This window comes from Chiloscyllium plagiosum, unplaced genomic scaffold (genome assembly GCF_037043375.1).
Source record: "Chiloscyllium plagiosum isolate Xiang-an unplaced genomic scaffold, Cpla_swu_hap1 HiC_scaffold_42, whole genome shotgun sequence".
NCBI classification, from domain to species: Eukaryota; Metazoa; Chordata; class Chondrichthyes; order Orectolobiformes; family Hemiscylliidae; genus Chiloscyllium; species Chiloscyllium plagiosum.
This window is the reverse complement of record NW_028270180.1, coordinates 31804077-31830328: the sequence shown is the minus strand read 5'-3', so window position 1 is coordinate 31830328 and position 26252 is coordinate 31804077. Positions and strand designations below refer to the sequence as shown.

Genomic DNA, 26252 nt, shown 5'->3' with positions numbered 1-26252 from the left:
GGGATGAACTCAGATTTCTCCAGTTTCCTCATTTCCCCTCCCCTCACCTTGTCTCAGTCAAATCCCTCGAACTCAGCACCGCCTTCCTAACCTGCAATCTTCTTCCTGACCTCTCCGCCCCCACCCCACTCCGGCCTATCACCCTCACCTTGACCTCCCTCCACCTAATGCATTTCCAACTCCCCTTCCCCCAAGTCCCTCCTCCCTACCTTTTATCTTAGCCCGCTGGACACACTTTCCTCATTCCTGAAGAAGGGCTTATGCCCGAAACGTCGATTCTCCTGTTCCTTGGATGCTGCCTGACCTGCTGCGCTTTTCCAGCAACAAATTTTCAGCTCTGATCTCCAGCATCTGCAGCCCTCACTTTCTCCGTGAGGCTACATTAGATTTGATACTGGCTAATGAACCAGACCAGATATTAGATTTGGAGGTCAGTGAGCACTTTGGTGATTGTGACCACAATTCAGTTACGTTTACTTTAGCGATGGAAAGGGATAGGTATATACCGCAGGGCAAGAGTTATAACTGGGGAAAGGCAGTTATCATGCAATTAGGCAAGGTTTAGGATGCATAGGATGGGGAAGGAAACCGTAGAGGATGGGCACAATTGAAATGTGGAGTTTATTCAAGGAACAGCTGCTGCATGTCCTTGATAAGTATGTACCTGTCAGAAAGAGAGGAAGTGGTTGAGCGAGTGAGCCGTGGTTTACTAAAGAAGTTGAATCTCATGTCAAGAAGAAGAAGAATGCTTATATGAGGATGAGATGTGAAGGCTCAGTTAGGGCACTTAAGAGTTTCAAGTTAGCCAGGAAAGACCTCAAGAGAGAGCTAAGAAGAGCCAGAAGGGGACATGAGAAATCATTGGCAGCTAGGACCAAGGAAAGCCCTAAAGCTTTCTTTAGGTATGTCAGGAATAAAAGAATAACTAGAGTTAGATTAGGACCAATCAAGGGCAGTTGTGGGAAGTTGTGTGTGGAGTCAGAGGAGATAGGAGAAACGCTAAATGAATATTTTTTGTCAGTATTCACAATGGAAAAATACATTTTTGTTGAGGAGAATACTGAGATACAGGCTACTAGACTAGACGGTGTTGAGGTTCACAAAAAGGACGTGTTAACAATTCTGGAAAGTATGAAAATAGATAAGTTCCCTGGGCTGGATGGGATTTATCCTAGGATTCTCTGGGAAACTAGTGAGGAGATTGCAGAGCCTTTGGCTTTAACCTTTGTCATCATTGTCTATTTAAACATAGTGCCAGAATAATGCCAGAAGACTGCAGGATGGCAAATGTTGCCCCCTTATTCAAGAAGGGGGGTAGAGACAGCCCTGGTAATTATAGAGCAGTGAGCCTTACTCACAATCCACAGCTCCACTGACATTAGTGTCACCTACAAATTTACTAACCCATCCTTCTACACCGTCATCCAGTTCATTTATAAAAATGACAAATAGCAGTGACCCCAAAATAGACCCTTGTGGTACATCACTTTGGAAGGAGTAATAGGAATACAGAGAACTGGACCAATGGTAAGATTTTTGGTAGTGTAGATGAGCAGCGAGATCTGGGTGTCCATGTGCATAAATCCCTGAAAGTTGCCACCCAGGTTGATAGGGTTGTTAAAAAAACATACACTGTATTGGCTTTTATTGGTGGAGGGATTGAGTTTCGGAGCCACAATGTCATGTTACAGCTGTACAATACAGTGGTGCGGACGCACTTGGAGTATTGCAAACAGCTCTGGACACCGCATTATGTGAAGGATGTGGAAGCTTTGGAAAGGGTTCAGAGGAGATTTAGTACGATTTTGCCTGGTATGGAGGGAAGGTCTTATGAGAAAAGAATGAGGGACTTGAGGCTGTTTTCATTAGAGAGAAGAAGGTTGAGAGATGACTTAATTGAGACATATAAGATAATCAGAGGGTTACATAGGGTGGACAGTGAGAGCCTTTCTCCTCAGATGGTAATGGCCAGGACAAGGGGATGTAGCTTTAAATTGAGGGGTGATATAGGAAAGATGTCAGAGGTAGTTCCTTTACTCAGAGAGTAATAGGGGCATGGAATGCCTTGCCTGCAAGAGTCGTAGACTCGTCAATGTTAAAGGCATTTAAATGCTCATTGGATGAACATATGGATGAAAATGGAATGGTTTAAGTTGGATGAGCTTCAGATTGGTTTCACAGGTCGACGTAGCCTCGAGGACCAAATGGCGTACAATGCGCTGTAATGTTCTATGTTCCCTTTTAATTCAATAGTTGCTTCCACTAGGTTCTTGACTCGGGTTTCATTTTGATTTGGGCAATTTGCTAGGACAAATGTTCGGCACAACATCGTGGGCCGAAGGGCCTGTTCTGTGCTGTATTGTTCTATGTTCTATGTAATATGGCCTTGCTTTGCCCGTGCCATCATGCCGTCGTGGACCACACTAAAGGCATATTTACTATCTGTGTTGATGTTAACCCTTTGTTCTTTACCTAGCTGGAGGGCAGCAGTAAGTGCTTTTACTTCAGCTGCTTGTGCAGAGTGACATCCATCTATCCTTCCAGTCAAAAATTTCTGTTTAAAATTAACCATGGCCCACCCAATACGGGCCTCACCATTTTAATACTTCCATGCTCCATCTACAAACAAGCATTTTACATCTGGCCCCTCTCATGGCTATTCCTTAACTCGATCTTGTCTCTCTTCCTGCTCCATGAGGGAGATACAATCCTTTCCTTCCTGATTCAGTAGCTTGTTGAGTTCTCTTGATTGTCTTTAACCACTTCAATATGCTTATCTCCTGGCAACACTGTGGATTTCCACTTGTCTCACCGATTGTCCGTAACACCTGTTAGCTTCTAAAGCTGGACTATACTAAGTTGGGAGTGTAGTTGCTGTGGTTCTGTTCGCCGAGCTGGAAGTTTTTGTTGCAAACGTTTCGTCCCCTGTCTAGGTGACATCCTCAGTGCTTGGGAGCCTCCTGTGAAGCGCTTCTGTGGCGTTTCTTCCAGCATTTATAGTGGCCTGTCCCTGCCGCTTCCGGTTGTCAGTTTCAGCTGTCCGCTGTTGTGGCCGGTATATTGGGTCCAAGTCTATGTGTTTGTTGATGAGTGCCATGCTTCTAGGAATTCCCTGGCTGTTCTTTGTTTTGCTTGCCCTATAATGGTAGTGTTGTCCCAGTCAAATTCATGTTGCTGTCGTCTGCGTGTGTGGCTACTATATAGTGTGCTGTAACAGCACACAAACCAACAGCCACTCTCAGACAACAACTCACCAGAACGAAGGACCCGATACCCAGCATGAGCAAAACTAATGTAGTGTACAAAATCCCATGCAAGGACTGCACTAAACACTATGCAGGGCAAACAGGAAGACAGATAATGATCCGCATCCACGAACATCAACTAGCCACGAAACGACACGACCAGCTATTCCTAGTAGCCACACACGCAGACAACAAGCAACATGAATTTGACTGGGACAACACTACCATTATAGGGCAAGCGAAACAAAGAACAGCCAGGGAATTCCTAGAAGCATGGCACTCATCCACAAACTCCATCAACAAACACATCGACCTGGACCCAATATACCGGCCACTACAGCGGACAGCTGAAACTGACAACCGGAAGCGGCAGGGACAGGCCACTATAAATGCTGGAGGAAATAAAAACTTCCAGCTCGGCGAACAGAACCACAGCAACGAGCACCCGAGCTACAAATCTTCTCACAAACTTTGGGAGTGTAGTATTACCATCCGCAGTTGTTTCAAGGGGGAGGATATTGTTAGTGCCCAGTAGCACATAGGATGACTAACAAACCATCATGACCGGGACCATTTTCCCTGAATAGTATCCCACAGATCGGAACTTGTCTCTGTGACTCTGTAATATTACTGTAGATAGATAGCCATTGCTTTCACTGCAGCAAAGGTGCAGTTTCAGGTCAGGGAGCAGTAGTACTGGTGCAGAGGCCAATGTATATTTAAATTATTGTTCCTCCTTGCCTCCATGTTGGAATCAATTGTCTCCTTTTTTGTGTCTTAGATTTCCACAGTTGTCACATTTCTTATTGGGGCAGTTCTTGGCGAAGTGCCTGTCCTTATTGCACATGAAACACATTCCCTCCTTTTGCTCTTTCATACACGCTGCCTGTCTGTGTATGTTTCATGTAATAACATGGAACATGCTGCCAGTTTCTTAATATTCCCATGGTTATTTTCTGCATTCATAGTCCAATTGGGTACTTCCTAAAAGTTATTCCTGACTGGCGACCCTAGGTTAATTGCTGTTTTCAAGTGTGGCCCCAATCCATCTTTAAATTGTTGGAGAACGTCTTGTTCATTCTGTTGGTGGTTGTGGATGCCCCCACTTTCTCTATCTGCCTCAGACTTGAGTTTGGCTTAATCGTCTACCGATTCCCCTTTTTTCTGACTGATCATGGTCACTTTTGGCCACTTTGGAGTAGGTTTGCCAAAGGCACGGGCACAAGCTTGCCTGAACTGTTTCCATTTCTGGGCTGTTGCTTGTCCTGTATTTTCTGTAATCAAAGTGTGGTCTTTAAAAGGTGCTACTACACTTTCCCACACTGCCCTCAGGATTTTGGCTTTTGTAAAGACTTGTAGGCTGTCAAGGGTCATTTTGTGCCCTTCAGCGAGCTGTTTCAATTTTTCCAGAAATCTATATTGGCAAAGTTTCTCATGGGCTTTGAGAGGGCGCCTAGTAATGCTTGTCTCTCCACCTCTCCCCCCCCCCCAACCCCCCCACCCTGGTCGGTTGGGGGGAGCATGTTTCCATCTTTTACTTCGTAATTCTCTCTCGGAGATTCGTGGAGTGCGAATCAGGCCATGGAATACTGAGGGTGGTCTGTCCACATCTTCATACCTGTCATTCTCATAGTGTTCAAGCATTGTGTGTTCAGAGTCTAGGTTGCAATAATTGGAACAATCATTGCCCTCGTCTCTTGTATACCGCCAAGAGTTTTCAGGCATTTCTGACTTCGGTGGTGTTGATGGCTGAGGTAGAAACATGACTCCTTTTGGAAGACTCTTAGCTTGTTCTCTTTTGGCTGCCACTGCAGCTGTCTTAATTTTTTTCCTGCTGTTTGTGCAGCATTTTGTTTAAAAAGAGCTGCTAAGGTAATTAACTCTTTCTGTGTCTGGTTCTTTTCCTGGCCCAACCACCAAGCCTTCTGTTCTAATTCACTCCCCTCACTAGTCATGATTTTGGGTCATCTCTTTAATTAGTGCTTTGTTCTTTTCAAACACTATCTGCAGGATTGATCTATTGGGACACCAGCTATTCTTATCATCTCCACTCTTATCTGCCACTGCCTCCTGTTTACCTTTGTTTATGTTTAAGACAGTTCTGTTGCCTCTCCTATGCGAATTTATTAGCACAGGCCTTTATTTTGAGACAATTTAAGGAGAAAAAAATCAATTATGTCTTTTTTGACTTTCCATTTACTTGAATCAACTGTGACCAATTCTAAGAAATTTTTACCATACTTTAAGACACAAATTCTAAATCAACATTTCCCAGCTGGTTTTTTACACAACCAAGACTCGTTCCCTTAAAGTGACACCACTTTAATCATGCATGATCCAAACTTAATACAGATGTACGCACTGTAATTTCAAATCATCATACGTTCCCAAAAATACAAACTAAACTCAAAATATCCCCAGTTCTCGAGCTGCAGAGAACAAAACACACAAGACAACATGTAACAACGAACGAGCAAAGATGCATTCAAATCAGACCACAAAAGGCTAATGCGATACCCATAAATTAGTGTCTCTCTCTCTCTCACTGGTAGTTTGTCCAAGTAACTGTACACTGTCTGCCTCTTGATACCTCGACTTTTTTTTGTGCACTCCTTTGCACCCCAGCGGATTCTTTTACCGGGGTACTTTTTGTGCATTCCTTCGTCCCCCGGTGGTTTGCTTTAGCCCGGTAGTTTTGGTTTTGCGCAGTCCTTCGTGCCTCGTTTTTTTGGTTTTGCGCAGTCCTTCATGCCATTGTGGTTTCTTGTACCCTGATATTTTTACACGCGTCTTTAAATTACCTCACTCTCTAACTCTGTTTTCTCTGTATTTCTCCTTTTTTGTGTTCTGAGACATGCATACACACTATCTAAAGGGTGGTAATCAAAATATTCAACCACCCCATAGTCCGCGGTGTGTCAGTATCAGGCAGAACATCCTGCTCACAGTGCCAAAAACTGTAGGAACGAGTCTTACGGAGATAATAATTTCTCAGGAGACATTCGAGCTCGAGGCAGGTAATAATTTATTCGTACATTCCACAATGATGCTACAATGAAAGGCAAGGCCAAAGACTAATTTCAAGTAAAATGTCTTTTTTATATTTTTCATTTAACATTAACATACTGGCACATACTCCCTCCCCATGTATGCTTTTGGTTAATTAGTGCTGGGATGTTCAACAGTAATCCATTGTTCGACAGTACATTGGGTTTCCAGTACATCGTTCAATTGGTAATCTTGCTGCTATGATCAGCAGCTCAGTTTAGGAGAAAAGTCCATTTTGGGGACTTCTGTCACTGGTCCCTAATTAGTTTCTAAAGTTTGTCTGCTGTAAATTGGATTACAGTTTGCTCACTATGGTTGCCATTGTGAGCTGCCCCATGACATTGCAGCAAAAATAACCAATGACAGCCCCAGCATTCGCTTTGGAAAACTGGGAAGCAGAGTACTATTTAAATGGAGAAGGACTGCAGAATTTTGAATTGCAGGGGAATCTAGATGTTTTGATGAATGAGTCACAGAAAGTATGGAAACACATAACCAAGTTACTAGTCAAGAAGGCTAATGGGATGCTGTCCTTTACTTTGAGAGGAATTGAGTATAAAAGTGACGATGCTATGCTTCTGTTATGCAAGGCATTGATGAGACTTCACCTTGATTACTGCGTGCAGTTTTGATCTCCGTATTTAAAGAGGAATTTAAATGCATTAGAAGTGATTCAGAGGAGGCTTACAATATTGATACTCAGAATGAGTATGTTGTCTTAGGTGGATAGTTTGGATTGTGACAAGCTGAATGTGAAAATGGTGTTTCTTCTTGTGGACATGTAGAACAAGGGACCAATGTGGGCGGCACGGTGGCACAGTGGTTAGCACTGCTGCCTCACAGCGCCTGAGACCTGGGTTCAATTCCCGCCTCAGGCGACTGACTGTGTGGAGTTTGCACGTTCTCCCCGTGTCTGCGTGGGTTTCCTCCGGGTGCTCCGGTTTCCTCCCACAGTCCAAAGATGTGCAGGTCAGGTGAATTGGCCATGCTAAATTGCCCATAGTGTTAGGTAAAGGGTAAATGTAGGGGTATGGGTGGGTTGTGCTTCGGCGGGTCGGTGTGGACTTGTTGGGCCGAAGGGCCTGTTTCCACGCTGTAATGTAATCTAATCTAAAATAATCTAATCTAATGTTTTAAAATTAGAGGTCACTGTTTTAGGTAGAGATTTTTTCTCAGAGTTGAGAGACTTTGGAACACTCTACGTCTGAAGGCAGGGTCTTTAATTATTCGTGGGGCAGAGAGAAAGACAATCTTTTTGGGTAATTTGATATGTCCACAATGATTCTTAACAATTTTTATAGATGCATCACAGAAAGCATCCTATCTAGATGCATCACCACTTGGTATGGCAACTGGTCTGCATTAGACTGTAGCCTAGTCCATCATGAAAACCAGCCTTCCTTCCATGGTTAGGTGCATAAGTCAGGGGAAATGTAAAGTAATAGGGTAGGGGAATGGGTCTGGGTGGGATACTCTTCGGAGGGCCAGTGTGTACTTGTTCCGTCAAATGGCCTGTTTCCACACTGTCGGGCTTCTATGATTCTATGACTCCGTATGCATTTCTGCTGCCTCAGGAATGCAACCAACTTCCAATCCGACTTATCCTCTCTTCCACCCCCTTCCATGGGCAGAAGATACAAAATTTTGAAAAACCAACAGCTTCTTCTCCACTGTAATCAGACTTAGGAACAGACTTCACATATGTTAGAGTTGATCTTTCTTTGCACCTTCTCTGTAGCTGTAACATTATATCCTGCATTCTGTTCTATTACCCTGATGTAATGCAATCATGGAATCCCTACAGCGTGGAAACAGGCCATTCGGCCTGTCCTCTCACCTTAACCCTTAATTCCTTCATTGTGCAAAAACAATCCATCTTAGCTATTTTTCATTCTCGTATTCTGTTCTATGTGCAATGAAAATTTGAAAAGAAAGCTTTGTGAATATATTTTCCTTCAGGAAAATTATTAATATGTGTGTAAAACATGGGGAGTCACTTTATACGTGTCACTAAAGATTATTAATGAGTGAAATGAAAAGGACTGGAGTGTTTCAACCTTTCAATGTCACAGAACATCTCAAAAACACTTACAGTCAGTTAAATACTTTAAAAGTAGTCACTTATAAAAAAGAGATGCAATAGACAAATTTCATCAGCACGGTCATACTAAAAGCAGTGTGATCACAACAAGGAGTTTTTATAATTTTTGTGCAGGATAAATATTTATTAACTCATCAAGAATAGCTCTACAGCTCATTGAAATAGCGCCTTTGAATCTTTTGCGTCTACCTGGGAGGGCAGACCAGATTACTTCATCTAATAGACACTTCAGTACTTACTGAAGTGTCAATTTTTTGTTCTCAAGTTCTAAAGTGTCACTTGAATCTACAACTCTTTGACTCAACTATCATGCATGGTTGTAACGAAATGAAAATTATTCATGTGATATAGCTTCAATCACTATAGATAAATTAATTGACTTCTACAATAAACATTGTAACTTAATTTTGAATCTAAAATAAAAGTTAAAAGTGAAAATTAAAGATGAAGTGTGCCTATTGAGATATTTGGTTTCACGTGCGAAAGAGTGAGACTAGAGAACTAAAAAATATTGAACACAACAAGAAAATTGGCCATTAAGAACATTAGACTGTTACTAGAAAGCTGGAGTTTTCAATCATATATGAACCACTGTACCATAAGTGATCTTCAAAGGATGTGTAAGTAAAAGGAAACAAATAAATCCACATAAGCGAACAAAGTATTCTCAAAGAAATTTGATGTAAGATGTGGAGTCATAGAGGTCCACAGCACAGACAAAGCTCCTTCAGGCAATCAAGTTTGCGCTTGTCAAACATAATCACCTAACTATTTTACTTGGCCCATAGCTTTGTATTCTTTGCATTGTAAGTGCATATCTAAATACTTTGTAAATGTTATAAGGATATCTGCAGCTACCACCAGTCAGGCAGGATCCGAGGAGCAGGAGAGTGGATGTTTCTGGCATAAGCCCTTCATCAGGTTGACCCAATGTCTCAGCCTGCTCCTGCCTTACCAAACTTATCTCTACATACCTTGACACCGTCCTGTCCCCCTTCGTCCAGGAACTCGCCACCTACGTTCAGGATACCATCCACGCCCTCCACCTCCTCCATGACTTTGGTTCCCTTGGCCTCCAACATCTTATCTTCATCAATTTCCTGTACACATCTACTCCCCATAACGAAGGCCTCCAAGTCCTTACCAGTTCTGAAAGAAGTTGTAGAGAGAAACAGCATTAGCATTTCAATTCCTTTTCAGAACTGAAGAGAACTGGAAAATGGAGATTTGTACTGGCAATTTGACTGAGAGAAAGGAAAGACCTTTTTATTTCGGCACCCAGCACTGCTAACATCATAAATTCCCTTCTTTGACAGTCTCCCTGGGTCACACGGCTTCTCCAAGATGACTGTTTTGTGTACTTATGAAGCTGCTAGGAAATAGGAACAAATGACACCTCAACGCACCATTGTAGCATTTGTTTTCAATGAGAATCTGGAAGGAAACTTCGCTGATTGAAATCACACAAAGAGAAAAGCAATATAGTTCTGGTTATTGGGCATCAATCATCTCAGTCTTATACCGTCACTTCAGGAATTCGTCAGAATAGTTGCAAGAACAAGAACATAGAAAATTATAACACAGGAAGAGGCCCTTCGGACCTCCAAGCCTGCACCGACCCCAGATCCTCAATCTAAACCTGTCGCCTATTTTCTGAGGATCTGTATCCCTCTGCTCCTGGCCCATTCATGTATCTGTCAGGATACATCTTAAATGATGCTATCATGCCCGCCTCTACCACCCCTGCTGGCAATGCATTCCAGGCACCCACAATCCTCTGCGTAAAGAACTTTTTATGCCTATCTCCCTTAAACTTTTCCCCCTCACCTTGAACTCATGACCCCTTGTAATTGAGTCCCCCACTCTGGGGAAAAAGCTTCTTGCTATCCACCCTGTCTATACCTCTCATGATTTTGTAGACCTCAATCAGGTCCCCGCTCAACGTCTGTCTTTCTAAAGAAAATAATCCTCATCTCTCTTCATAGCTGTCACCCTCCATACCAGGCAATATCCTAGTGAACCTCCTCTGCAAGCTTTCAAAAGCATCCACATCCTTTTGATAATGTGGCGACCAGAACTGTACCCAGTATTCCAAAAGTGGCAAAACCAAAGTGCTATACAACTATAACATGACCTGCCAACTCTTGTACTCAATACATTGTCTGATGAAAGAAAGCATGTTGTATGCCTCTTGACCATTCCACTGACCTGCGTTGCGTCCTTCAGGGTACAGTGGACCAAGACATCCAGATCTCTCTGTACCTCAATTTTCCCATGGGTTTTTCCATTTACTGTATAGTTCACTCTTGAATTAGATCTTCCAAAATGCTTGAACCTTGCATTTACCCAGATTGAATTCAGTCTGCCATTTGTCTGTCCAACTCTGCAATCTAACTATATTCTCTGCATTCTCTAACAGTTTCCTTCACTATCTGCTACTCCACCAATCTTCGTGTCATCTGTAAACTTTCTAAGACCACTGGTCACAGGTCTCCATTTTAAGAAACTCTCTTCCACTACTACAATCTGCCTCTTCTTGCCCAGCCAGTTCTCTATCCATCTAGCTAGTACACCCTAGACTCCATGCGACTTCACTTTCTCCATAAGCCTACCATGGGGAGCCTTATCATACACCTTACTAAAGTCCATGTATATGACATCTACAACCCTTTCCTCATCAATCAACTTTGTCACTTCCTCAAAGAATTCTGTTAAGTTGGTAAGATGATCTTCCCTGCACAAAACCATGTTGCCTGTCACTGATAAGCCCATTTTCTCCCAAATGTAAGTAGATCCATTTTAAGAAACTCTCTTCCACTACTACAATCTGCCTCCTCTTGCCCAGCCAATGGGGCATAGCTTTAAATTAAGGGGGAGTAGGTATAGGACAGATGTTAGGGGTAGGTTATTTACTCAGCGAGTCGTGAGTTCGTGGAATGCCCTGCCAGTAGCAGTGGTAGACTCTCCCTCATTATGGACATTTAAGCGGGCATTGGATAGGCATATGGAGGATAGTGGGCTAGTGTAGGTTAGGTGGGCTTGGATCGGCGCAACATCGAGGGCCAAAGGGCCTGTACTGCGCTGTATTCTTCTATGTTCTATGTTCTATCCTATCCTTCAATATCTTCTCCAGCAGCTTCCTTACCACTGACGTCAAGATCACTGGTCTGTAATTACCTGGATTATCCTTGCTACTCTTCTTAAATAAGAGGACAACATTAGCAATTCTCCAGTCCTCCAGGATCTCACCCTTGTTCAAGAATGCTGCAAAGACATCTGTTAAGGCACCACCTATTTCCTCTCTCACTTTCCTCAATAACTTGGGATAGAACCCATCCTGACCTGAGTACTTTCCCCCTTAATGCCTTTTAGAATATCCAACACTTCCTCCCTGCTTATGCCAACTGACCTGATGTAATCAAACATCTATCCCTAACCTTAACATCCATCACATCCCTCTCCTCCGTGAAAACCAATGCAAAGTACTCCTTAAGAATATCAGCCATTTTCTCTCACTTCACCACAACTTTCCTCCTTTATCCTTAAGTAGGCCAACCCTTTTTTTAGTTACACTGTTGTGCCTTATATTTGAATAAAAGGCTTTGGGATTTTACTTAACCCTGTTTGCTAAAGATATTTCATGACCCCTTTTAGCCCTCTTAATCCCTTGTTTCAGATTGGTCCTACATTCCTGATATTCTTCCAAAGCTTTGTCTGGTTTCAGTCGCCTAGACCTTACGTATGCTTCCTTTTTCCTCTTAGCTAGTCTCACAATTTCACCTTTTATCTATGGTTCCCTTAGCTGCCTCTTCTATCCTTCATTTTCACAGGGGATATGTCTGTTCTGCACTCTAACCAACCTCTCTTCAAAAACCTCCCTCAAGCAGCTGCTCCCTATCCAAATTTTGCTATGGTTGGCCTTCCCCCAATTTAGCACTCTTCCTTTAGGACCACTCTCATCTTTGTCCATGAGCATTCTAAAACTTACGGAATTGTGATCACTATTCCCAAAATAATCCCCTACCAAAACCTCAACCACCTGGCCAGGCTCCTTCCCCAACACCAAGTTCAGTATGGCCCCTTCCTGAGTTGGAAGTTTGGATTGCAGATGTTGGAGATCAGAGTTGAGAGTTTGGTGCTGGAAAAGCAGCCAGATGGAGGGCTTATGCACGCAACGTTAATTCTGCTCCTCGATGCTGCCTGACCAGCTGAGCTTTTCCAGCACCACACTCTCGACCCCCTTCCTGAGTTAGACAATTTGACATATTACTCTATAAAATCTTCCTGCTGGCTCCTTAGAAATTCTGTTCCATCTAAACCTCTGATACGAAATGAATCCCAGTCAGATTTGGGAAAGTTAATACCTCCCATCATCACCACCCTGTTGCTCCTACATCTTTCCATAATCTGTTTACATATTTGTACCTGTACCTCTCTGTGGGGATGCCCCGTAGTACAGTCCCAACATTGTTACTGCACCCTTCCTATTTCTAAGCTTTGCTCATATTGCCTCACTGCTCAAATCCTCCATAATGCCCTTCTTCAGCATGGCTGTGATATCCTCTCAGACCGGTAATGCAACTCCTCCACCCCTTTTCCCTCCCTCTCTATCCCGCTTGAAGCATCTATATCCTGGAATATTTAGTTGCCACTCTTGCCCTTCCCTCAACCAAGTCTTAGTAATAGCAATAATATCATGTTCCTAGGTACTAATCCAAACCCTAAAGTTCATCTACCTTACCTACTATACTTCTCACATTAAAGCAAATGCATCTCAGACTATCTGTCCCTTTACGTTCATCATCTGCTCCCTTCCTATTCTTCCCCTTAGTCACGCTGACTTCATTATCTTGTTCCTTACAAGCTTTAGTTACTACCTCCTAGATGTCCACTGTCTCTCAAGCCACTCATTCTTCCTGCCTATTCTACTCTGACTAGTGCTGGTAGAAATCCTGAGATTACTACCTCAGAGGTCCTACTTCTTGGCTTGTAACTCTCTAAATTCTGCTTGTAGGACTTCATCCTGTTTACAGAGGGGCTTTGATTGTACGGTATTCGATTATCTGGGGATTATCCAAATTTCCGATAATCCAAACAAAATAGTCCCCATCTATGTCTTTTGGATATTCAAGGTTCCTCTGTATTACCTATATCATTGGTGCCTGTATGCAGCATGACAGCTGGCTGTTCACCCTCCCCCTTCAGAATGTGCTACAGCTGATCTGAAACATCCCTGGCCTGTGCACCCGAGAGGCACATACCATTCGGGGATCTGCTTTTTGACCACAGAACCACCTATTTATTCTCCTTACAATTGAATATCCTATGACTTTTGCCCTTCCCCTCTTTATCCCGCCCTTCTGTGCAGCAGAACCAGCCAAGGTGCTCTGTTGCCTTCCCCTGGTGAGCCATCTCCTCCAACTGTATCCAAAGTGGTATACCTGTTTTGGAGGGAGATGACTGCAGGGGACACCTGCACTGCCTTCCTGCTCTTTTTCTGTCTTTCAACAAGACCACCTTCAACAAGAATAAGGTCAAACATTTTCAGTAGCTTCATCAATGACCAACCTTCCATTACAAAGTCAGAGATAGGAATGTTCGCTGACGATGTCAATGTTCAGTACTATTTGTGACCCTTCAGATACTGACGTATGTAACAAGACCGATACAACATTCAGAGTTGGATTAGTGGCAAGTGGCCATACAACTGCCAGACAATGACCACCTTCAAAAATTGTCAATGCCATTGCCATTGCTGCATCCCTGTCATCAACATTTTGGGATTTGCTACAGATTCAAGCCTGAACTAGACCAGCTATATAAAGTCTATGGCTACACGAACAGGCCAGAGGCTAGTTATTGTATAAGAAGCAACTCCTGTCTCCCTAAGGCATGTACCTACGCAAGTCACAAATCAGTAATGTGATAGAATACTGTCCACTTGCCTGAATGAGTACAACTCCAATAACATTTCAGAAACTTGATGGCAAAGAAGCCCATGTCTTCAAGCTCCTAAACATTAGTTGCCTTCACTTATAATATTGTGCACCATATTCATGCAGTAACTCACTGCTCCTCCTTTAACATTACCTCCAAACCCACAACCTGAACCACGTAGAAGGACAATAATATAGCCTGATGAAGGGCTTATGCCCAAAACGTCGATTCTCTTGCTCCTCGGATACTGCCTGGCCTTCTGTGCTTTTCCAGCACCACACTCTCGACTCTGATCTCCAGCATCTGCAATCCTCACTTTCTCTAATAGTATAGCCTTATCAGCAATATTCATGTTATATGAAAGAATATTTTTAAAAACATTGATACAGTTTTGCTTTATAAACCCCTAAGTTTTCTTTTGCACTCCTTCTTCCTGTGGAGTTATGTGTTAGCTTCATTTAAATTCAAGGAAACTCATGATTATGAGGCATTAAGAACTTCATGACTTAGTGCATCATTAAATCAACAGTGTTTTACGTCACTCCTCATGCTACATTAGCTGCGCTCCTGTTAAGTACGGCCATGTTAAAATTAAGCTGAATGACTTACTTCTGTTCTTACATTCAATGTAACTTTGAGACTCCGTAAATATATGTGTTGCAGTGTTTGAGTCCAGGTTTAATTTTTTCAAACTTGCACATCAGCAGGTTTTGCAACAAATTGTAAATTAATCTCTGACCTTGGAATACAAATGAGAAGAAAATGGCATTGAAACTGTTTTAGATTTATGCATAATTAACTCCCTAACTTCCAAAAAGCGTTCAATACTGTGCCAATCGAAAGACTTTGTTAAGTTCATAGAATATTAGGGACAGCATTAGAAGTCATAGCACGGAAACAGACCCTTTGGTCCAACTCATCCATGCTGACCAGACATCCCAACCCAAATCTAGTCCCACCTGCCAGCACCCGGCCCATATCCCTCCAAACCCTTCCTATTCATATATCCATCCAGATTTGGCTGAGGAATAGTAGTAGGTAAAAATGGTTAATGGGTTATTTTTCTGTTGAAGATCTATTTCAATGGAGTTTCCAAGGATCAGGGTTAGGACCCTTTAATGTATTTCAATCTTAGTATGCAAGGACAACTTCAAAGTTTGCAGAGAATAAAAAAACTTGGGAGCATTTTAAACCGTGGGGAGGACAGTGTAGAACTTACAAGGTTTATGTATTGGGTGGATAAATGGTAGATAAAGTTCACTGTGGAGCAGTACGAAATGATACTTTTTGATATAGGTAATTCTGCTATAAAGCGTGTTTCGTCAGCGCGAATTGATAAAACTCAATGGACAAATTGTGGACATTACTTGGATAACACAAACTTTCCGCTGAACAGACATAGCCATTTTCTATTAACATCTTTTACAGTGTGATTTTCAATAGCAGTTTTTCATAGAGTGATTTTCCAAAGAATGAGGTTGCAGAGGGACACAACTGTCGAGTTGTAGCAGACCAACTGTTGAGAGATCTTTAGCAAACAAGATTAAGGAAAATCCCAATGCCTTTTATTTATGTATAAGGAGCAAGAGGGTAACGAGAAAAAAGGCTTGATCCACTCAAGGACAAAGGATTAAAGTTATGCATGGAGTCAGAGAAAATTGGTGAGATACTTAATGAGTACTTTGCATTGGTATTCACCAAGGAGAGGGACGTGACCGATGTTGAGGTTAGAGATAGATGTTGGATTACTCTAAGTTAAGTCGGCATAAAGGAGGGAAGAAATGTTGTGTATTCTTAAAGGCGTTAAGGTGGACAAGTCCCCAGATCTGGATGGGATCTGTCCCAGGTTACTGAAGGAAGCAAGAGAGGAAATAGCTGGATCCTTAACAGATATCTTTGCAACATCCTTGAATACGTGTGAGGTCCTGGAGGAATGGAAAAATGCCAATGTTGTCCCCTTGTTTAAGAAGGGTAGCAGGGATAATCCAAGTAAGCCTGACGTCAGTGGTAGGGAAGCTGCTGGCGAAGGTACTGAGGGATAGGATCTGCTTACATTTGGAAGAAAATGGGCTTATCAGTGATAGGCAACATAGTTTTGTGCAGGGAAGGTCATCTCTTACGAACCAAATAGAATTCTTTGAAGAAGTGACAAAGTTGATTGATGAAGGAAGAGCTGTAGATGTCATAAACATGGACTTCAGGAAGGCATTTGAGAAGGTTCCCCATGGTAGGCTGTGGAAAAAGTGAAGTCGCATAGGGTCTGGGGTGTACAAGCTAAATGGATAGAGAACTAGCTTTGTAATAGAAGACAGAGAGTAGAAGGAAGTTTCTTAAAATGGAGACTTGTGACCAGTGGTGTCCCATAGGGATCCGTGCTGGGACCTCTGCTGATCGTGATACAGTGTATACATAAATGATTAGGTGGTCTGATTAGCAAGTTTGCAGATGACATTACGATTGCTGGCGTAGCACATAGTGAAGGGGACTGTCAGAGAATGCAGCAAACTATACATAGTTTGGAGAGTTGGGCAGAAAAAAATGGCAGATGAAGTTCAATCCAGGCAAATGCGAACTGATACATTTTGGAAGATCCAATTCAAGAGTGAACTAGACAGTAAATGGAAAAGTCCTCGGGAAAATTGATGTCCAGAGATATCTGGGTGTTCAGGTCCATTGTTCCCTGGAGGTGGCAATGCAGGTCAGTGGAGTGGTCAAGACGACATGCAACATGCTTTCTTTCATCGGACGGGGTATTGAGTACAGCAGTTGGCAGGTCATGTTACAGTTGTTAAGACTTTGATTTTGCCATATTTGGAATACTGCATGCAGTTCTGGTCACATTATTTAAAGGACGTGGATGCTTTGGAGAGTGTACAGAGGAAGTTCACCAGGATGTTACCTGGTATGGAGGGCGCTAGCTCTGAAGAGAGTTTGAGTTGATTAGGATTATTTTCATTAGAAAGATGGAGGCTGAGGGGAGACCTGATTGTGGACTACAAAATCATGAGAGGTGGATAGCAAGAAACTTTTTTCCAGATTGGGGGATTCAATTTCTAGGGGTCATGAGTTCAAAGTGAGAGGGGAAACATTGAAGGGAGATATGTGTGAAAAGTTCCTTACGCAGACAGTGATGGCTGCCTGGAACATGTTGCCAGCTGAGGTGGTAAGGGCGGGCAAGATTGTGTCATTTCAGATGTATCTAGACGGATAGGTGAATGGGCAGGGAGCAAAGGATGAAGACCCTCAGCACAGGGAAACCCCGATTATCTGAACAAAATAGGCGGGCACTATTTTGTTCAGTGGATTGATTAAATGCCTTTCCTCTGGGGCTTGGAGTTTTTAAAGTCTGCTCCCTGTTCAGGAGACTGCACCAGCACACAGCATGCGAGACCCCGGCCCCAACACTCCTCCCCGCCTGCCCCCCAACCCTGTCCAACAGTGCCTCTGCTCCCAACACCACCCCCGCGCCCTGACAGCTCCTTCCCCCGCCCCAAGCCCAACACTGCCCACAGCCCCCCAGCCACCCCAAAACCCGTCCAGCACCAAACCCCATCTGCAACACCGCCCCCCCCCAAACCCGTCCAACACCTCCCCGTGCACCCAACACCGCCTCCGCCCCCATCCCCGTTCAGCACTGCCCCTGCCTGCCCTCCATCCCCGTCTGCCCCCCCATCCCCGTCCAGCACTGCCCCTGCCCCACTCCGGCACACCCAGACTGGACACCAACAATAAGACTGCTGCTGTGCTGCCTTTGTGGGATAAGTCTCCAAATAGCGCGCGCACACACACACACACACACACACACACACACACACACACATATATATATATACACACACAACGTTTTACTGCAACTTTTTGACAGGTTCCATCTCTGCCCTGTACAGGACGATATTGGTCAGATTTTCTGGGGAGGCGGGGGTGGAGGGAGGGAGGATGCACCCTTCTGTAGAACTCCAGGGAAAGCGTTGGGGGAAAGAGAGGGCGGGAGGTCAGTCATTTGGAGACGGTGCCTGTTTAATCATTGCAAACAAAACACACGATTATTGTTGGAAACACATATTTGATGCAATGTTTCTATCGGGACCTCAAGATCCCCTTCGGATAATCTGATTTTTGGATAATCCAGGTTCCTCTTTAAATAGGCGACAGGTTTAAACAGAGGATCTGGATTGGTGCAGGCTTGGAAGGCCAGGTGGCCTGTTCTTGTGCTGTAATTTTCTTTGTTCTTTGTAAGGTAGTATCAAGCAAAAGATATTATTTGAAAGGGTGTGCAGCAACAGAGAGACTGGATGTATATTTGCATAACGTTAACAACAGGTAGAACAGTTAACAAATTGTGCAGTTTTTTGGTCTTCATACACAGTGGCATAGAGTACAACATCAGGAGGTTATGTTGAAACTATAAAAGATATTAGTTAGACCTCAGCTGGAGTGTTGTGTCCAATTCAGAGCGCCACAGCATAGGAAGGATGTGAAAGAATTGGAATGTATGCAGAAGACATTTCCAAGAATGGTTTCAGAGCTGAGAAACTTCAGTTATAAGGACAGATTGAGAAATCAATACTGTTTCACCTGGAGAGAAGAAAGCTAAGACGAGAGACCCGATAAGGATCTGGACAAAGTGGGTTGATGGAAAATGTTTCCATTCGTAAACATTAAGGAACAGTGTGTGCAGCTGTGCTGTTTTTCAAAAGAAAGCAAATGTAAAATAAGCAAATCTTTAGGGCCTGGAGTGTACTATCCACAGACACTGTGGAGACAAATTCAGTTAAGGTATTGAAGAGGGCATTAGATGATTGCTTCTATTCAAATAACATGTAGGGTTATCAGGAAGGGGCAGGAGGTTGACACTGAGCCAAAACACTGAGAGAGCCATTGTGGACATGATAAGCCAAATGGCCTCCTGCACTATAACTATTCTATGAACTCTCAACAGTGCTTTTCAGGCAAAGCACTGACAACTGGATCCTGAAAATGGTAATGTCCTTCAGCTGTACTTTGAGGATATCAAATCTTTAACATAAACTGAAGAAGATAATAACTTTTTATAATTAGATTCATTTATTGGATGTGGGGTTGCTGGTTAAGGTCAACATTCATTGCCTATCCCTTATTGCCCTAGAATTGAATGGCTTGATAGGCCTTGTAGAGAGTAGTTCAGAGTCAGCCACACCTTGGTGGATCTAGAGTCACATATAATGCAGACAAGGTGAGGGTCCCACGTTCCCTTCCCTGAAGGATAGTGAACCAAATGGAATCTTATGATTAGATTAGATTCCCTACAGTGTGGAAACAGACCCTTCGGCACTACCAGTCCACACTGAAGAGTAACCCACGCAGACCCATTTCCCTCTGACTAATGCACCTAACACAATGGGCAATTTAGCATGGCTAATTCACCTAACCTGCACATCTTTGGACTGTGGGAGGAAACCGGAGCACCCGGAGGAAACCCATACAGACGCGGGGAGAATGTGCAAACTCTACACAGACAGTCGCCGAGACTGGAGTCGAACCTGGGACCCTGGTGCTGTGAGGCAGCAGTGCTAACCACTGAGCCACCATGCCACCCTATTATAACTTTAGATAATAGCTTTATGAAAGAATTTGAAAAGTGTTCCATGGATATTAGCCTGGGCCTCTGGATTGTTAGTTCATTGACATTAAGCAAAGACTATCACGCACCTGACCGTGTACGGAGGAACCTCAATTATCCAGCATTCACTTAATCAAATTTCAGATGAGCCGAACAAGTTCGCAAGGTCCCAACTCATGGTTAACTATTTTATCTGGCATTCGATTAAACAAGCAAAATACTTGCCAGCGTGTCCTTTGGATAATCAAGGTTCCTCTGTATTAGCTATACTTATTTTCTTTAGAGATGTACCACAAAATTATTTGTGTCATAAGATTTAACAAATGGAGAGTTTGATTGTATTTGATTTCATTGTATTTGATTTCGTGGCCTACTTGTAATTTGTTTTATACAGACTGAAAATCAGTTACTTGATTTATTGCTTTGGATCAGATTTACCAGACTATCTCAGTAGTTCCCATGCAATTTCCTAATATGACTTAGACACACCCAAAACATTTTATTGGTTTACAGTTGATATTTTATTTCAGTTGGCAATCTTAATCCTGAAACACCCAAAATGTTTCAGTATTAAGAGGTGGATGATGAGGTGGAAGATGGAGAGTGGGAGAAAACTGAGGCTGGTTTCAAAGTAGAAGTATGATATTACTATATCGGGGAATGTGAAATATTTAGTGCAAATTGAACAAGGAAATGCAAGAGCTCTCGTTAGGTGATCATGTGCTTGTGCTCCAGAGGGCTGTGTCATCTGAGGTCACAAATGTTGCAAGCTGTATTCAAATCCAGTAAATGGACCTCTTTTAAAATTGGTTTGACTTGCATCAAGAGCATGTGTAGTGTATATCCAGTGCTGTTTTTAATGTACATCATTGACAAAAAGAGTCATTATCCCTCCAGATCCTATACCATAACACCATAAGACATAGGAATGGAAGTAAGGCCATTCGGCCCATCGAGTCCACTCTGCTATTCAATCATGGCTGATGGGCATTTCAACTCCACTTACCCGCATTCTCCCTGTAACCCTTATTTCCTTGTGACATCAAGAACTTGTCAATCTCTGCCTTGAAGACATTTAGCGTCCCGGCCTCCACTACACTCTGCGGCAATGAATTCCACAGGCCCACCACTCTCTGGCTGAAGAAATGTCTCCGCATTTCTGTTCTGAATTTACCCCCTCTAATTCTAAGGCTGTGTCCATGGGTCCTAGTCTCCTCGCCTAACGGAAACAATTTCCTAGCATCCACGCTTTCCAAGCCATGTATTATCTTGTAAGTTTCTATTAGATCTCCCTTAATCTTCTAATGAATACAATCTCAGGATCCTCAGCCGTTCCTCGTATGTTAGACCTACCATTCCAGGGATCATCCATGTGAATCTCCGCTGGACATGCTCCAGTGCCACTATGTCCTTCCTGAGGTGTGGGGACCAAAACTGGACACAGTACTCCAAATGGGGCCTAACCAGAGCTTTATAAAGTCTCAGTAGCACAACGGTGCTTTTATATTCCAACCCTCTTGAGATAAATGACAACATTGCATTCTCTTTCTTAATCACGGACTCAGCCTGCATGTTTATCTTTAGAGAATCCTCGACTAGCACTCCCAGATCCCTTTGTACTTTGGCTTTATGAATTTTCTCACCGTTTAGAAAGTAGTCCATGCTTGTATTCTTTTTTCCAAAGTGCAAGACCTCGCATTTGCTCAAATTGAATTCCATCAGCCATTTCCTGGACCACTCTTCCAAACTATCTAGATCCTTCTGCAGCCTTCCCCACTTCCTCAGTACTACCTGCCTGTCCACCTAACTTCGTATCATCGGCAAACTTCGCTAGAATGCCACCAGGCCCTTCATCCAGATCATTAATATATAACGTGAACAGCTGCGGCCCCAACACTGAACCCTGCGGGACACCGCTTGTCACCGGAATTTATACCATATTTATACACTTAGTGTTAACTTATTTATGTACTTAGTGTTAACTTTTCATTCACAAGAATCTGGATATTTATATGGGAGGAGATTAAAATGATACAGCAGGTTAATTTTTTAAAATTTGTTTTACTATGAATAAAATTTCTTTTACTAACATTGAACTTTTTTATTGATTAGATGTTGACGAGTGCAGTACTATTCCTGGTATATGCCATGGAGGTGAATGCTCAAACACAATTGGAAGTTACTTTTGCAAGTGTCATCATGGCTACCACCCTGCTGGAGATGGTTCAAGATGCATTGGTGAGTGATGTGGAATTAAATGGATAAAGTAGCCAGATGTAGAGAATTAAATCTTTAGATTTAGGGCGGCACGGTAACTCAGTGGTAGGGCCGGCATGGTGGCTCAGTGGTTAGCACTGCTGCCTCACAGCACCAGGGACCTGGGTTCAATCCCAGCCTTGGGCGACTGTCTGTGTGGAGTTTGCACATTGTCCCCATGTTTGTGTTGGTTTCCTCTGGGTGCTCCGGTTTCCTCCCACAGTCCAAAGATATGAAAGTTAGGTGAATTGGCCAAGCTAAATTGTCCACAGTGTTCAGGAATGTGTAGAGTAGGTGCATTAGTCAGGGGTAAATGTAGAGTAATAGAGTAGAAGAATGGGTCTGAGTGAGTTACTCTTCGGAGGGTTGATGTGGACTTGTTGGGCCGAGGATCCTGTTTCCGCACTGTAGGGATTCTACTCTATTCTAAATGTCATTTTGCATTTTAGTAGTAACGTATTTATCTGTTGGATTGTTCAGTAAATCAAATAAAAGTTGATGAATCCTAGTAATTAGTCTATTCAGTTTTGGAAGAGTTTTATTTTAAAGGAAAGGAAACTGAAAGCTTGAAATGTAGTACATAGTTGAAATTGAAAATAATTTAAGAGAAGACAAAACTGTTGAGATTATGCTATAGAATAGGTTAATGTATTTGGCAGAGAAAGAAATTTCAAACTCCTTCATTTTTGTTTCATCATGTAATTTCAGGACAAAGGTAAATTTATGAAGTAGTCATTAAACAGTGCTAAGTTTGGATTCTAATTACCATAATGATAACTTAAAGAAGAAAGGTTAAGTCAGATTTCTACTTTTTTTAACCTAAAACATTACAAGTGTCAAATTTTAATGATGCATTTGTATTATTGAGTTCAGCAAGTATATTCACCTTAATGACCTTCAGATGTGCCAACACAATTGCACTAAAATGACTATGGCCTCCACCCCATCAGGGTGGATCTACAGAGTGGCCATTCCAGCAACTCTTCCATAGAGGAGCAAGTCTTCTCCATGCCACCTTGTGCTTTAGAGGAGTGGCCTTCCTCCCTTTTTGGACATGGTGTGCACTCTTCTTTTCACCAGAGGCCTCCTATTCCCCACGAAGCCTGGTCTTAGTAAAAAGCTCTTATTGTCACAAGCACAAGTTAAATCTCTGGTATAGTTGCATAATGTTTGTTCTCATGCATGGGGTCAGGCCCAATGATGTGCACTAGCACAATTGCAGACTTGACTGCACACATGATCTCAACTGCAGAACAATTCTTGGGTTCTGAGATTTTGTCATGCCTTCTTTCCACACATGTGTTTCTCATCTCATTTTTGGATGTGCTTGCCTTGGTTACTAGAGTTAATACCCCTTGCAGGGTTTTGAATGGAAGTTTGAGGGAGGTGGGACAGTGCCAGCCTTGGTTATTGTATTGGTTTTGGAAGCCTAAGCCATTTTGTTCTTATATGCCCTACTTTTTTCCAAGCATGGCTCCACATGCTGTCAAATATTGAACAGTTCTGGTATGGGCTACTCATCTTGTGCATACTTCCCAACCATTATTTGGGAACCATAGACACTTCCCTCAGCCCTATCTTGACCTCACTTCCCTCAGTTGTTGAAGATAGGGCAGGAAGATCTCACCCAGACAAAAGGGTAATTGAAGGAGCCATGGTGTTTTGCTGAAGTGCATCTTGCAAGCATTACATACCAATATGTGGAGAATGAATGTTGAAGACAATAGAAAGGTTGTCATTCAAGAATGCTGATTTATCATGGATACTGATGAGTTTTGTGAGTGTTGTTGAAACTGCATCCATCCAGGCAAGTGAGTATTGCATCATACTCATGATTTGAAAAATCTATTCATTGAATATGAGAATTGATGGTGAGGCTAGTATTTACTACCCATATGTAATTGCACCAAGGAATGTAGTTGTAAGCTGCCTCCTTTAACTGTTGCAGTCCTCAGAGTGTAGGAACACAGTGCCATTAAGAAGTGAGTTTCATGATCTTGACCCATAACAGTCAAATTGTTATAATGGTGATATAGTTCCAAGTCAGGATAATGCATGGCTTGGAAGGGAACCTACAAGTGATAGTGTTCCCAAACGTTTGGTACCATTGTCCTCCTAGGTGGTAAAGGTTGTGCGTTTGGAAGATGTTTTTGAAGGAGTCTTAGTGAACTACTGCTATAAATTCTAAAGAATGTACTATCAGATACTACTGTGCTTAGTGGTGGAGGAAGTGAATGTTGAAAGTAGTGGGTGGAGATGTGTCTGATTTGGCCTGAATTCTGTTATGATTCTTGAAGACTGTTGGAGTTGCACCCATCCAGACAGATAGGGAGCATCACATCTCTGACTTCTGTCTTTTTGATAGTAAACAGGCATCGGAGAGATGGCAGGTGAATTACCCATCACATAATTCCTACTGTTGTAGGCCAGTATTTTTCTGCTGCCTTGATGCACTTTGTGTGATTTTATCTGCTTGTATTGAGCACAAAACATTACTTGTCACAGTATCTCGGTACATGTGACAACAATAAATCAAATTAATTAAACTAATATCCAGGCTTACATAGAACAGTACAGAATAGGAACAGGCCCTTTGACCCTCCATATCTGTGCTGACCATTATGCCATTCTAAACTAATCCTATCTATCTGTACATGGTATGTATTCCTCCTTCCCTGCCTGCTCATATCTGTCCAAATGCCTCTTAAGCACTGCTATCATACCATTAACCCCCCCCACACACACACACACCCCGAAAGCGCATTCCAGATACTTGCCTTACACATCTGCTTTAAACTTTTCCTTCTGTCATCTTAAATCGTAGCCCCTTAGTATTTGATGTTTCCACTCTGGGGGAAAAGACAACTCTAACATCCACCCTAATCCTCTCATAATTTTACGTACTATCAGGTTGCCCCTCAGCCTCTGACACTCGAATGAAAACAAGTTATTCAACTCTTGATGATCTTCCACCATTCAGTAGGATCATACTGAACTGAAATTCCTGACATCCATTCTCCTGCCTTTTCCCTAAAACAATTGATTCCTATACTGATTAAGAATCTACGTAGGAGCAAATTACTGTAGATATTGAAATCTCTACTGAAATCAACAAATCTGGAGATCACAGCATATCAGACAGCTCCCATGGAGAGAGAGCAGTCTAAAGTTTTGAGTCTAGATGACTGTTCATCAAAGCTGAAGTGAAGTGTGGAGGAAGCAGCATTTATGCTATAGTTGGGGGTGGGTACAGTGATGGTGGGGGGAAGAGTGCTGGTGGAGAAAAGATGTTGATAGTTCAGCTTAAGTGATTGGAATGTGAGAATGGCAAAACAATGATACATCTACCTGCCAGACTTGAAAGAGCAGACAGCCCCACTGAGGTATGGGAAGGGGAGAGAGGACATCATAGTAAAGAATGTAACAAGTAAAGCTAAAAGAAAGGGAAAAAAATAAGAGTTGGTTCACAATTTGAAAGTGTTAAACTCAGTATTGAGTCCAGAAAGCTGTAAAGTGCTGATTCTGAAGATGAGATGTTGTTCCTCCAGTAAGCTTTTACTTAAGTCGTCTTCTGTAGTCAGCTTGATATCTCTGCCTTACAATCTTTCTTCAACCAGAATCAGGACAAAATAACCTCTTAAAGTGACAGAATTGTCGCATCATCTCTGTCTTAAGTAGGCAACGCCTTACTTTGAGATTATTCCTTACTTTGAGATTAGTCCTAGACTCTCCCATAAAGGAAAAAAAACTCTGCATCTACCCCCTATAAAACTCCTCAACTATCTTGCATTGTTTAATAAGATGTGCTTTCATTCTTTTAAACTTCAGTGAATACAGGTCCAACCTACTTAACATCTCATCAACAAAAGTCTCTCTAGACCCAGAATCAACCTTATGAACTTTCTTTGGACTGCTTCCAATGCCAGTTTCTCTTTCCTTCAACGAGAGGACTAAAACGGTTCACGGTATTCCAGTTTTGCATGACAAGTGAATTGTACAGTTTTAGCAGAGCCTCCCTACTTTTGTATATCATTTGCTTTCCCTCTTTTATACTCCATTCACTTTG

The 26252-nt window shown here is 42.6% G+C and overlaps 1 protein-coding gene across 1 annotated transcript in view; it reads left to right on the top strand.

The window, feature by feature from the left end:
• The window catches only part of LOC122542423 (fibrillin-1-like), a 610102-nt gene that overhangs the window by 154706 nt on the left and 429144 nt on the right, over positions 1-26252 (top strand). The window contains exon 8 of the mRNA XM_087981979.1: positions 22043-22168. Within this exon, the coding sequence (XP_087838105.1) occupies positions 22043-22168 (126 nt within the window). The remainder of the gene's footprint in view (positions 1-22042; positions 22169-26252) is intronic.